The sequence below is a fragment of the Notamacropus eugenii genome, chromosome 6 (genome assembly GCF_028372415.1).
Source record: "Notamacropus eugenii isolate mMacEug1 chromosome 6, mMacEug1.pri_v2, whole genome shotgun sequence".
Taxonomy (NCBI): Eukaryota; Metazoa; Chordata; class Mammalia; order Diprotodontia; family Macropodidae; genus Notamacropus; species Notamacropus eugenii.
This window is the reverse complement of record NC_092877.1, coordinates 120,501,844-120,516,606: the sequence shown is the minus strand read 5'-3', so window position 1 is coordinate 120,516,606 and position 14,763 is coordinate 120,501,844. Positions and strand designations below refer to the sequence as shown.

Below are 14,763 nucleotides of genomic sequence, written 5' to 3'. Positions count from 1 at the left end.
GGTTCTGCTGTCTTCGCTTGCTCGTATAAATCTTTCTCTATTTATCTGAATTTTTCATATTCCTCATTTCTTATAGTGCAGCAGTATTCCATTACATTTACATAGCACAATTTGTTCAGCAATCCTTGGGTTGACATTTTTTCCAGCCATTTAGTATCCTCTCCTCTTTTAAATATCTTAAAATTGACTGCACAATTTTGAAATTGTCACTTCCAGCATATCCTCTGGTCAAATTTCTCTTCCAATTTCATATTGGTTCTAAAGCCCCTGTGTGGTATCACTATAATGGATGATGAAATTAACATACTATCAGAATACTAACAGATACTTCCCCTTTTTTGTTCTCCGAGTTTCATCTTCAAATACTGTTGGGACGATCTGATATAATTGAATCTCATAACAGATCTTTTGCACTTTTCCCTCTTCTGTTTACAGTGCTATTTTATGAGCCAGTAATGTTGTTAAATGTTCTACCATTCTCTTTTTAAAAATAATTTTACAAATTATAAATCAGTACAAGCTAATATTACCCTTTATGCCATATCTCTTTACTGTGGCAATTACTTTGTATGGGTTTAGCTTCTCTTAAAAGTTATGATAATCAGCATCATTTTTGTTGCTTTTAACTATTTTATTGGTGTTCTTTTCTGTTCTTTTCTTTCCTCACTTTTCTTACATTGGCCGTTTCTCCCACAACCTGCACACCCAAATAGGAGTACAGTCACATAATACAAATTAACATATTGGCCTTGTCTGAAAAAACGTATACTTCATTCCATGTTTATTTTCCACCTGCCATCTCTATGCCAAGAACTAAGAGGAGACATGCTATACCATCATCTTCTAAAGTCACAATTGGTTGATCAGAATTATGAAGTCTTTTTTTTCCTGATGTCTTTCAGTGTTATTTTCCTTTACAACAATTTTTTAAATATATTTTTATTGATATTTCCTGTTGCTTACATCTTACATGATGTCCTATGTATCCCTTCTCCCCCTCCCAGAGAGGCATCCCATAGCATTTTTTTTTAGAAAGGGGGGAAAAAAGCACCATTCATAAATACATTGAAAAAGGTCTGAAAATGTATGCAGTTTGTTATACCTGTGGACCTCCCACCTTCCTGAAGAGGTAGTTTGGGAGTGTCTTTTCATATCTCTTCATCTTAGTTCTCCTTATCTTTATAACATTTTTACATATACTTGTGAAATTTTGATGTGTCGTTCTTTCCATTTACATTGTTTTAGTTGCTATGTATGTTGTTTTCTTGGCGCCACTTCACTGCATGAGATCATATAGATCTTTCTGTTTCTCTGTATTTATCACACACAGTTTTTTAGAGCACGGCAACATTCCATTACATTCATGTACCACAATGTGTTAGCCCTTCCTCAATTGATGGTCATGTGTGTACTGTTTGCAATTCTTAACTATCACAAAAAGAGCCACTTTCTTTAAGATGGCCCCATTCCCACTGACTCTTCCTTTCACCCTTAATCTCTTCTCATTTCTTACCCCTGTTAGTTCCTTTTTCTCTGCTACTCTTATCTGATTATATATTTCTTCCCTTTTTTCCTCTGTCAAGTAGATTGCTCTTTCTTTTCCACTTCAGCTAGTCCTGTTCATTAGTTTTTGGATTTCACTTTTTTGTGCCTCTTTCCAAAAATAATTTCTATTTCTCTCTTTATTATCCATCTTTTTCTGTTCGCTATACATGCCCATTCAGTGCTTCATTATCCCTATAATGATCTTGTCTCTCTCTTTTTCTGTGTCCTTCATGTTGTCAGCTTTGAAGGTACTACATTCTAAACTCGACACTTTTTGCCAGTGCCTTGTAAGGCATACACTTTATGTTTTCCTTTTCCGTTGTACCTCACTCCCAGAAAAATGCCAATTATTGCAAGTGTCAGAGAGGACACTGCCCCAAGGTAGGGGTCCCTCCCTTTACCACATCCCTGATTATATCGATTATCACTGATCTATACCCTCTCATGTTGACCTTTTTTTTTTTTTCTATATTTGCCTGGGAATTTCCCCCTATATCCATGGTCTCTCAAGCTGCCAGTTGCCCCCAGAAATTCCAACTCTTCCCCCCAATCCCTTCCCAGGATAAAAACTTTAAGCATCAAATCCCTGAAACTTCGTCTAGTGTAAAGACATCTTCCTTCACTGACACATCTCTCTTCACCCATAGGACCATTTACCTGTTGGGCCCCTTCCCACCGCCGAAGTCAGGCTTCTTTCTTTTCCCTCTCTTTCATTATTCCTCCTATACTCCTTCCTCATCCACTTGCTTTTAGATTTTTCTCTTCCTGAGACCAGAGTGATCACCTTCACTTCATTGCCAGCCCTTTATTTGACCCTGATGCATCACTCCCTTCCCTCTGTGCCCCTTCTCCCTTTGGCACTTTTATATAGCTTTCCATGTTGTAATGTCCCACCAAAAAAAATTGTTTCAGCATTTATATTAATGTTATAGTGTAAATTATTCTTCTTAAAAAATTATGATCTTAATAGTTATCAGCAAATATACAAAGAACAGTTTGGTTTTTAAGTATTTGTTGAATTTAACAAATCTGTAGTAATCTGTTTTTCATCTTCTGAAATTTTTCCTTTTGTCTTTTTGGCTTATTGATGTTCTTTTTCTTTTTGCATCTCTGTTACTTCACACTAACTTCTTCCACTCACCCACCTCCACCAACAAATGTTCACTTGTAACAGGTAATCATAGGCAAGCAATTCTGCTTCATTTTGTGGAAGTCTTTCCCAAGTTTTCTTAGTGTTTCATATTTGTTATTTTTTATGGTACAGTAATATTCCTTTACATTCATATACCACAGTTCTTTCAGCCATTTTCCAAACAATGGGCACCCATTTCCTTCCAGGTCTTTTGTTGCTCTATGAAGTGCTGCTGTAAATGTTTGTGTATTATACCATTTCCTCTGACTTTGCCTTCTTTCATGTACATGATACACTAATAAACTAATACTCTGTTGAGAGAGTTTGTACTTTTTTCATACAATAAATTGTTCTCCAGAATAGTTGGGTCAATTTGTAGCTTTTCCAGTAGTGCATTAATGTGCCTGTCTGCCTGAACATTTTGTTCATTTATCATATTTGCCAACCTGATGGATGTAAAGCCTCAAGAGTTATTTAATGTGCATTTCACCATGTTATTAGTGATTTAAACCTTTTTTATATGATTGTTAATAGCTTGCCTTTCCTCTTTTACTGTAACACTTATCAGTGCCTTTTCCTTTATTTCTCATTTCTCATTTTCCGTAGGTTATTTGAATGTGTTGTATTGGACCTTTTGTAATTGTACAGTCTGTGTCTCTCATCTTTACCCTCTTAGTTTTATGTTAATCTTTACCTTCATTGTAACGATTCGTTAATCTTGTTTCACATCAAGAACTAATTCAGAAATGACTTTTATTGTTTCTTGTTAAAATATATAGCAAGAGTGTGTGTGTGTGTGTGTGTGTGTGTGTGTGTGTACAGTTTTGTCCAAAATACTTTTTATGTCTAGTTCTTCTCTGCTGTAAGAAATGATTAATGATGTACATCTCTGAGTCTTCTGGATAGTCTACAAGTCTTTGACCTGTTTTGTTTTATAATTCCAAAACACATGTTCTAACATTTTTCATCATGTCATTGAAATCTCCAAATGTCATTATTTATGTTGACTAGCTTTGAAATTCTATGATGATCTTATTAAATTCATAAATTTTTTTTCCTTCATGATCATCACTTTTTAAGGGATATTGGCACATAATTTGAAATTGTCCTAATGGTGATCATCTTACATATACATATTCTTACATATCAAGGACATAACGCAAGATGACATTATCCCATTAAATTATGTTTCTTTTTTTGGGCTGTCATTGAACTCAACCCATCTATCAACCTCTCTGAGGAGAACCTGGAAACTTACCTTTTGCTTTGCTGAAGATTACTTATGTGTTTTGCTCTTTATAGCAAAGATACCGATATTGATAAAGTTCAATTTCTTATTAATATCTGGAGACTGTCATTGGCCAAGGATTTCATATTTTAGAATAGCACACATTAAATATTTACAGGTGATTTTAAAACTATGCGATAATTAGTTCTTCCTGACCCCAAGATGTTTAGCAGAGAGAGGAACATGACATGTTAATTACATTATCTAATATAACCACAATTTTATTATAGTTACTACATATCTGGCACCACATAACATAATGGTTTGGTTGTTATTAAGTGATTTAGTCCTTTAACAAACAAGTGAAATTCCTGGTTTATTCAACTCTTACTAAATTTGGACTTTTTAAGCTTAGTCCTAATTTTGTTTCTAATTATGTAACTTGAGCTAGGTGTGTCACAACCACTGGAATCCTCAGTTTTTTTTCATTTGTGGAATCGGGGGTAATAATTCATGCTCTACTCCACAGAGTTCTGAGGATCAAATCAGAAATTATATTTCAAAGCACCTTGAAACATGTAAAGTGAATACTATGGGAAAGTAATTTTTTATAGTTAATAAAACATAAATATAATAACAATATTTGTATAGTCCTTAAAGGTTTGTAAAAGGCTTTACACATATTAGATCATTTGATCTCATTTATGTAAAATATTGGCCGTATGAAAATTAAATTATTTAGAATTAGGTAAATTCTTCTTAGAAATCAAAGCTCTAATTAAGTAGTGCCATCAAACTTCCCTTGGGGTCCTGAAAAGGAGCTGGGATTAAAGTTATTAAAGGCAGACTATATTATCTAAAATGACCAGAGTGAATGTCTTTAAAACGTAATTATCTGCTGGTCTTAAGCTGTGTGCTTTGTATATACATGCATATATTTTCTGTAGTAGTTGTTTGTTGTTTTTTAGGTTCATGTGATGGTTTATTTTCCTTGTATGGTATTAAATCACTTTTATTATTTATGAGATTCTAAAAGAAAAAAGTGTAACGAATAAGGTACTTTAAATAAGCTTAATCTCTATTTTTTTCCCAGTTATATATTGAAGCAGCAGATCTACTTGAATCACTGGATAAATCCAACTGTGAAGAATTTCTCCCAAGGTAAAGGGTTCTGCTATATGTAAGTTATATGCCTACAAGAGACTATCATGTGACCTAACAAAAAATTAGATGAATGTCTTTGGCCAATCATTTTATCTCTCACAATACAAATTTCTTCCACTATATTTGGTCTACTGGAGGCGGGAATTTTGAGCCTCATGTCAAACTGATCATTTAGGTGCTGTGGTGGTGAGCATTATAGAAACATTGAATACGCAGTTTAAGTCTTTACTATAGATGGCAATTTTTTAAAACAGTGCAATTATTTATGTCGATTTGTCTCTCTACTATTTTTTTTTCCTGCAGAGGAGATCGATATGATGCATTAAGAGCCTGTATTGGTGACACTTTATGCCAAAAGCTTCAAAATTTGAATGTCTTTTTAGTAAGTATAGATAATAGGATTATATGGTACATTAAAACTATTGGACAATATCAGGTAGCTAATTTTTTTTTTTTAATTAATTTACTTAACTTTTAACATTCATTTTCACAAATTTTTGGGTTCCAAATTTTCTCCCCATTTGTCCCCTCCCCCACCCCAAAACACCAAGCATTCTAATTGCCCCTATCACCAATCTGCCCTCTCTTCTATCATCCCTCCTTTCCCTTATCCCCATCTTCCCTTTTGTCCTGTAGGGCCAGATAACTTTTTATACTCCTTTACCTGTATTTCTTATTTCCTAGTAGCAAGAACAGTCCTCGACAGTTGTTCCTAAAACTTTGAGTTCCAACTTCTCTTCCTCCCTCCCTCCCCACCCATTCCCTTTGGAAGGCAAGCAATTCAACATAGGCCATATCTGTGTAGTTTTGCAAATGACTTCCATGATAGTCTTGTTGTGTAAGACTAACTATATTTCCCTCCATCCTATCCTGCCCCCCCCATTGCTTCTATTCTCTCTTTTGATCCTGTCCCTCCCCAAGAGTGTTGATTTCAAATTGCTCCCTCCTCCCATTGCCCTCCCTTCCATCTTCCCCCCCACCCTGCTTATCCCCTTCTCCCCCACTTTCCTGTATGTAAGATAGGTTTTCATACCAAAATGAGTGCATTTTATTCCTTCCTTTAGTGGAATGTGATGAGAGTAAACTTCATGTTTTTGTCTCTCCTCCCTTCTTTTTCCCTCCACTAAATTTTAAAGCATTCTTCTCCTCATTGGCTTTTTGAACCTCTTTTGCCAATTGAGTTAGCCTATTCTTCAAGGTGTTGTTTTCTTCAGCATTTTTTTGGGTCTCCTTTGGCAAGGTGTTGACCTGCTTTTCATGCTTTTCTTTCATCTCTCTCATTTCTCTTCCCAGTTTTTCCTCCACCTCTCTTACTTGATTTTCAAAATCCTTTTTGAGCTCTTCCATGGCCTGAGCCCATGGTACATTTATTTTGGATGTGTGGGATACAGAAGCCTTGACTTCTGTGTCTTTCCCTGGTGGTAAGCATTATTTTTCCTCATCAGAAAGGAAGGGAGGAATTATCTGTTCACCAAGAAAGTAACCTTCTATAGTCTTATTTTTTTTCCTTTTTCTGGGCATTTTCCCAGCCAGTGACTTGACTTCTGAGCTTCCTTTTCACATCCACCACGCCTACGCCCAGCCAGCGCTTGGGGTCTGAGATTCAAATGCTGCTTCTCAGCCTCAGGGCTTTTGGCAAGGACTCAGTTCCTTCAGCAAGTTTACGCAGAGACCTTCAACAATGGATCCAAGCTCCTGCCTGCTTGGGGAGCCCCTGCTGCCTCCTGAGGGGGCCTGAGTTATGGGGACACCCCACTCCCCTCTCAACCAGCCAAAGAGACCCTCTCACCGACCCTTGTCACCTGTGGGTGGAGGGACCTGTGCGGCCGCTGGAGATTCTGTCCCTGAAGCCCACTCAGATCTGCTCCTCTTGGTGCCCTGCGGCCAAGGCAGGGCTGGGCTCTGCTTCCAGGTCTGGTGCACTAGGGACCTTTTACGTCAGGTTTTCAGGTCTCTCTGGAACAGAAATCTTGTCTGCTCTGTTGTTCTGTGGCTTCTGCTGCTCCAGAATTTGTTGGGAGTTCTTCTTTACAGATATTTTATGAGCTGTGGGTTCAGAGCTAGCATATGTATGTCTTTCTACTCCGCCATCTTGGCTCTCAGGTAGCTAATTTAATAAAATAGACACATATACACTAAATGGACCTCATATGCAGTATTTAGAAATTTTCTTTTTTATGGGGGGAGAGGTTTTTCCCTAACTAGAAACACACTTCCTGCCATTTATCATTTTTCTTAGCTTTTATTTAGTATTTTATTTTTCCCCAGTTACATGTAAAAACAGTTTTTAATATTCATTTTTAAGATGATGAGTTTGAAATTCTCTCCCTCCACAAAGTCCTCACTGAAAAGGCAATCTGTACAATATAGGTTATGCTTTTGTAGTCATTGTAAAACACTTTTCCAAGTAAGTCATTCTGTGAAAGAAAACAGACAAGAAAAAAAATCTCAAGAAAAATAAAGTTTTTAAAAAGTATGTCTTAATCTGTAAATAGATAACATTTTTCAATGTAAGTATTCAGCATTGTCTTTATTCATTGTATTGATGAGAATATCTAAGTCATTCACAGTTTATCATCTTACAGTCTTGCTGTTACTTTATACACCGTACATTTCACTTTGCATCATCCCATGCAAGTCTTTCCAGGTTTTTCTTAGAGCATCTTGCTTTTCATTTCTTGTAGTACGGTAGTATTCCATCGTAATCACTCACCACTACTTGTTGAGCCATTCCCCAGGTGATGGACATCTTCTCAAGTTCTAATTCTTTGCCCCCAGAAAAGAACTACTATAAATATTTTTGTTCAGTTAGGCCCTTTTTCCTTTTTCTTTACTCCTCTTTGGCATAGTGGTGGTATTGCTAGGTTAAAGTGTATGGATAATTTTGTAGAACTTTTGATGTAATTCCAAATTCCTCTACAGAATAGATGAATCAGTTCACAACTCCATTAAAATCTCATTTTTCCCCACATCCCTTCCAATTTTTGTCATTTACCTTCTCTGTCCTATTAGCCAATCTAATAGATATGAGATAGTACCTCAGACTTGTTTTAATTTGCATTTCTCCAATCAGTAGTGAATTTGAATATGTTTTCATATGACTATAGATAGTTTTGATTACTTCATCTGAAAACTGATCATATTTTTTGATCATTTATCAGGGAGGAGCTCTTATTTTTCATAAATTTGACTCAGTTCTCTAAATGTTTGAGAAATGAGACCTTTATCAGAGAAACTTAGTTCAAATTTTTTTTCACAATTACTATTCTATTTTCCTCCATTGTATTTCTCCCCCTGTTTATTCTGTTGTCTCTCTCCTTTCATCCTATCCCTCATCAAAAGTGTGTTACTTCTCACTACCTGTTCCCCCAGGCTGCCCTCCTTTGTATCACCAACAACAACCCCCCCTCCTTCTCTTACCCCTTCCTCTCCTGCTTTTTTGTAGGCTAAGTAAGATAGATTTGTATACCCAGTTGCTTGTGTATGTTACTCCCTCTTTGAGTGAATTCTGATGATGAGTAAGATTCACTCATTCCCCTTCACCTCCTCCACTGTAAAAGCTTTTTCTTGCCTCTTTTAGGTGAAATAATTTGCCCCATTCCACCCCTCCCTTTCTCTTTCTCCCGGTACGTTTTTCTCTCATCCCTAAGTTTATTTTTTAGGTGTCATCTCTTCATATGCAACTCAGACCTATGCCCTCTGCCTCTATATATATACCTTCTAACTACCCCTAATAATGAGAAAGGTCTTATGAATTAAAGATATCATCTTCCCATGTAGGAATGTAAAAGTTCAAACTTACTATGCCCCTTATGGTTTTCCTTTCCTATATACCTTTTTAGGCTTCTATTGAGTCTTATATTTGAAAGTCAGATTTTCTATTCAATTCTGGTCTTTTCATCAAGAATGCTTGAATGTCATCTGTCTCATTGATTTTTTTTCCTGAGAGATTATATTCAGTTTTGTTGGGTAGGTTGCCATTTATCTTTTAACTAAAGCTAACAGTAGTTTTTAAGTGACCAGTTTTTTAGAAATGTTCTGATAATAAAATGTTCTAATAATAAGCAGTTTATTATAATTTATTATAATAAATAGCTTTGGCGTTCATATGTGATCAGTCAGCAGATGTTTATTATGCTTTATGCCAGATAGAGCATACAAAGATAAAAAGGAAATGTATTGAGGATTAGTTGATAAGTCAGAGGCGGATTGGTCTTTTTCATAAACTTTACTTCTCCATAAAATATGTAACACTACATATCCTCATTACTGTGTATAAATTTGTAGTGCTAAATCACAGCAAAAATAAAGTCAGCAACATTTTTAAGGTGTGCACCAATTACTATATTTAGATGATGTTCCAGAAACATTTGAAATGAAAAATTTGCCTTTCCATTTTTAAGTGCATTTCATTTTATTTTGTATATTATTGTACTGTTATTCAAAGTTTTAGATTTTTGAAGCAGATTTTATCTTGCTCTTAAGGAATTAAATTGATTATCATTCATTGTTTGTGTTTTACTATAGCACATTTCTTTTATTAAAGATTAGATAAATTGGATCATTTTTCTGATATTCAAAAATTTGAGATAGACATATAAATATTATTTAGATTGTTCATCTCTGTAAAACATTATGATAAAACATCTTCATTTTTTTTTAAATCACCTAAATCTGGTCATTTAAGTCAAAAGTCTGATGAGACAACTTTGTGAAAGTGGAAGATTTGTTCCTTAAGCTGACCATTTATTCCAAGGCAGATCTAATGAAGAAAATGGCAGTAGAGGAGCAGAGTTACCATTTATCTGAGGAAATGTGAGCTGACTCACACTGAAGAATTGTCTGAGGACTCTCAGACCCTGAAAGAACCTAAGACTGTTGCAATCTGAGCGTGTGAGAAATCTCCAGCGGTCTGCCTTCCCCTGCCCTTTCATTAGTGCTTATCTTCCTTGGGCACTAAGTAGAGATGTTTCCATCTGAATAAAAATGTAACTTAGTTTTTTGACCAACTGCCTTTTAGAATAAGTAATGCTCATTTCTGCTCAGGCAAGTCACTTGTTGGAGATGGGATCCTTTTTAGATTGAAGGCTTGCTGCACTGTTCTCTTATGTTTTCATTATGATTTGTTTAGTAACTTTAAACTTAATATAGTTTTAAATAAATTTTGGACTTGTCTGTAAAAAAAAAAAATCACCTAAGTCAATGACTTAGTTCCTCCTCTTGCTTTTTCATTCTATAGGTTGGATGTGGAGCAATAGGTTGTGAAATGTTGAAAAACTTTGCACTTCTTGGGGTTGGCAGTGGCAGAGAGAAAGGAATGGTAAGATACAGCCTTTTGATCTTTTTGACATACATGTTTCTTTTAATAATTTTACTTTGAACTTTTTTTTACTTTTGAAATTTTTATTTTTATGGTACCTTTACCAAATCATATCGCATTAAAATTCACCTTGTAATGAAGTTGACAATCAAAAGTGATAAAGCTGTATCATTAGCTGGTTATTAGAAGTCATTAAAATGATTTTTATTTTAAAATACATATTAAACTCCATTGTTAAGGTGAGTTGTTTTAAATTAGAATTTTATTTATGAAGCTTTTTTTTAACTAAAATTGATTGTTTTGAAAATGAGTCACTAATGTAAATTTCAGATTTGAGCAAAATTTCTCTTTAATGTTACTTTTTTCCTTTCCTGAGGGGTGAATTGCCATTTTTCTTACCTAAAGGTACATTTCTAATTCTCTTAAGCAAACCTTGTTTGAGTTTTTAAAACCTAATTATAAAGACCATGTGTTTTTATAACACTAGTCAGTTTCTTTTTTCTACATCTCTTCCACCTTTGCACATCTCAATATCCTGCAGTCTTGTTGGAGTCCTTTTAAACACAAACTTTCTCTTTTTTTCCCATGGTATTAAACACAAATAAAGCAATTGATAGAAGGCTCACCTATCTCCTTTGTGACTTGGTGGTTTATATGAGTCTAATAGGTTATCATAGAGTCAGGAATCAGGTGAAAGAGATTAGAAATAACTTTGATATTTCACTATTTTTAAAACTATTCCCAGAACATCAGAAATATACTTTCACCTAAATACATGTAGGAAAACATGCTAAGGATGATCCAGTAGTTCAGATTATTTGTGCCATTGTCCCTCTCAAAATAGACTTAAGGAATTTACAGTCATTTTAGGAACTGAGATATAGTGAGCGTGGATCTAGCTTATTTATGATTACAGGCTTTTTGTTTTGTTTTTGCTTCTTGTTTTCAGGTAACAATTACAGATCCTGACTTAATAGAAAAATCTAACCTAAATAGACAGTTTCTCTTTCGACCCCATCACATACAGGTATGGTGCCTATTCAGTTTACAATATCCATTTTATTCTGCAAAAATAATTTAATAATGAAGTGTTATGTTTTCCATAGTAATTCTTGTTTATACTTGTAAAGTATCAAATATTTAAAGACATAAAAATTAAGAAATTTTTAAAATAGAAAACTTACGTTTGAGTTTTGGACATATGGGGTAAGGTCTTAATATTAACTAGTGTGGCCAGAGTACCTTGCTTGCATAAGTTTAGAAATGAAAGAGAGTACTTCCTGATATAGTTTTTATTGGGTACTTACTTACACTTCTGTATGTTAAAATGAAGCTATGAATGTGCCCCTAGAATTTTTTATTACTATTAATCTTGGTTGCATGCTTAGCTTGTAGCCTGTATTTTTTCTTATTTGTACACAGTTTTAGCAAGTTTGGTTATTTAATTTCTAAGCTTTCAGCAAATTAAAAGTAACAAATTAGAAGGGGAAACGTCTTGAGATGTAACAGCTTACCTTCTGATAACATGGGAGAGAACAGAAAAATATATAAAAAGCAGAAAAACTCAAAAGTACTACAGTATATAGATATTGGAAGGGGGAGGGGTGTAAATATCAGTAGAGTAAACAGCTACATATACCTCAATTGGTCCTGAATTTAAGATTTGCAGGAAACATTGCCTTTCCTGTATACCCACCAGCAGCTACAGGAGCAGCTAATGTAGTTTTACTAAGCTTGTTGTCTTTAATTTTCAGTTTTTAAAAAAAAAATCTATATATGTCTTCAATAGAACGTCACTATATTAAAGGGTGATCTGAAAATTGGTATTAAAGTAACAGTAACTGTCATTTTGAAATGGTCTTTTAAGAAGGCAAGAAAAAAACACATTTTTTGCACATTTCCATCCATTTTGTTGTTTTCAGCAGACATTTGTTAAGTGTCTACTTTATGTAAGGTAATCCAGAAATAGTAAAAATAAAGTTTTTATGCTATCCACGATGACTTATACCCAGCTTCATCTCTATAGCTGACATTTGTTTTACTTTTTCTAAACACGTATCCTACAGTTGCATAGATTCTAAATACAATAAAACTTGATCAATTCAAATACAAGTAATCTGGTAAAAAATATGCTTTTAATTAATTGTGTTTTATTATGTGGTTTTTGTATTAATATTAATGTACATAGTTGTGGATTATTATTGATTAGATTTATTCAAAAACTTATCATTTAGTCAGATAAATGATGTTTTGTTCCAGAATGACTAAAGTAATGATACTCATTTCATTTTTTGTCATTACACTGATGATAGTGTGTGACGATAGGAATGTGTAATAGCTATGTGTCCAATTACATCTAAAAATCTGACTTTGATTTAGTATCTGTCCTCTTATTTAGAAAGAATTTTGTAATTTTTTAAATTTGTTTAGAAACCTAAAAGTTATACTGCTGCTGCTGCAACTCTGAGTATAAATCCTCAGTTAAAGATTGAATCACACCTACACAAAGTTTGTCCTGCCACTGAGATGATATACAGTGATGAATTCTATACTAAACAAGATATAATTGTTACAGCTTTAGACAATGTGGAAGCCCGCAGATATGTAGACAGGTATGTCTTTTTTAATTGTCATAAAAAAAACCTTTGCCTATGTTTCTGTGTCTACTCATTGCATCAACACTTTATTTATTTTTTTTTTTTTTGCATCAACACTTTAGATGAAATTAGGTATTGTTTTCTTTTACATTATGTCTACATTCATATACCAATAGTAAAAATAAACTGTTTCTTAATGGTATGAGGTAAAGAATTATTGACTTATAAAGTGACTCATGGGTCACAGGATATTAGAGCATAAGTGCCTATAGGAATAAATAAGTAATAGAGAAATGTAATAACAAAAGATTTGATCTATATATATGCAGAAGGAAAAAAAGAAAACTAGAGAAATGTTGGAGAAAAAGTCAGAAATTATGAAAAAATGGTTTTTTAGTAAATAGCATTTTGAATAAGCTCAACAAAAAACAAAAGATCTTGTGCAAGTCATGAAAAGAATATTTTAGTTATAGTAAGTGCTGAGAAGGGCAAAAACAAAACATACAGTTAATGTAATGAAAAAAGTTCATTGGAGGTTAAGAGGTTAAATGACTTTCTCAGGGGCACACAGCTAGTATAAGTGTCTACGCCAGATTTTAACTCAGGTCTTCCAAACTGCTAGCCCAGAGCTCTATCCACTGCATAATTAGCTGTCTCTGTAAATTTTTAAAGAAGTACTTCACCCTATCTTTAAGGTCATGAATACTCCATGGTACAGCAAACAACTTTTCATCATGTGTGATTCTTGTTCTTGTCATCCTATAAATCCTCCAGTGGGGACCTACTGAGTAATCTAGATTGCTTTTGTTTAATATTCTGTGGGTATCACTAAAGCACAGAGCTGTCCATCTGTCTTCACATGGTCTTGCTACTTGATGAACCTGCCCTCTTTTTGTCTATCATTTTCCTGGATGATATCTTTTGTGTCCTTGCCTATAATACATCTTTCCATTGACCTTTAGATCACTTGAAATGTTGATTCTTTCTGTCTACCTCATTCATGTAAGCCTCGATATATATATGAACTTTGAATGACAAAGTGGCCAAAGTACAAAGTGATAAGAAACAATATTAATAGCTGAACTAGTATGAGAATAATTTGGAAATAGGAAGTGATCATTCTCATTTGTGCATACTATTTCTCACATTGGGTAGAAGATTTCTTTCTCTCTCTCTTTGCCCCCTTTCTCTTTCTCTCTCTGATTTTTGTGGTAAATTATTATACACTCTTGGAAAGGAAAAAGGAAACCCTTATATAAAACTTGTATATTGAAATGAGATTTATTGAAGGATTATTCTTTATAGATGGTCAAAGCCTTCAGGGGGCTTGAGATTGAGAATGCTGTGAATCTCTGAGAAAGCTTCAACAAAGATGGCTTCCCAGCTTTCCTTTTTTTATACAGGAAAGGTCTCATTTATGATGTATAGCAGTAAACTTTCATTAGTTTTTCTTATTTCCTAGGAAGATAAGATGGCAGTTAGTGGAGAAAGAAGATGTTTTTGTTTCTCCTCCCACATTTATGTTTTGGAATCTGAGAATTGTGATGAGTTAAGAGGGTAGAAGACTCTTACAGATAAAAATTTATTGTGCCTGTTCTTAGAGCAGTCGATACCTACCTTTATAACCTTGGCTGGATTCCACAAAATGTTTATCTGTAAGTTCCTCAGAGCCCAGGAATACATCCCTTTACACAGGTGGCCATAAGGGCCTTCACAACAAAACATAGAACAAAGGTTTTATTCAGTTTGTTCATGGGCTCCATTTCTAATAGTTCTC

At 34.3% G+C, this 14,763-nt stretch overlaps 1 protein-coding gene across 2 annotated transcripts in view; it reads left to right on the top strand.

The window, feature by feature from the left end:
* UBA6 (ubiquitin like modifier activating enzyme 6) overlaps nt 1–14,763 on the top strand; it is a 77,289-nt gene that overhangs the window by 33,099 nt on the left and 29,427 nt on the right. For both annotated transcript variants that reach the window (XM_072620890.1, XM_072620891.1), the window contains exons 15-19: nt 4,999–5,066; nt 5,373–5,451; nt 10,309–10,389; nt 11,339–11,416; nt 12,820–13,001. In XM_072620890.1, coding sequence (XP_072476991.1) covers nt 4,999–5,066; nt 5,373–5,451; nt 10,309–10,389; nt 11,339–11,416; nt 12,820–13,001 — 488 coding nt within the window. The remainder of the gene's footprint in view (nt 1–4,998; nt 5,067–5,372; nt 5,452–10,308; nt 10,390–11,338; nt 11,417–12,819; nt 13,002–14,763) is intronic.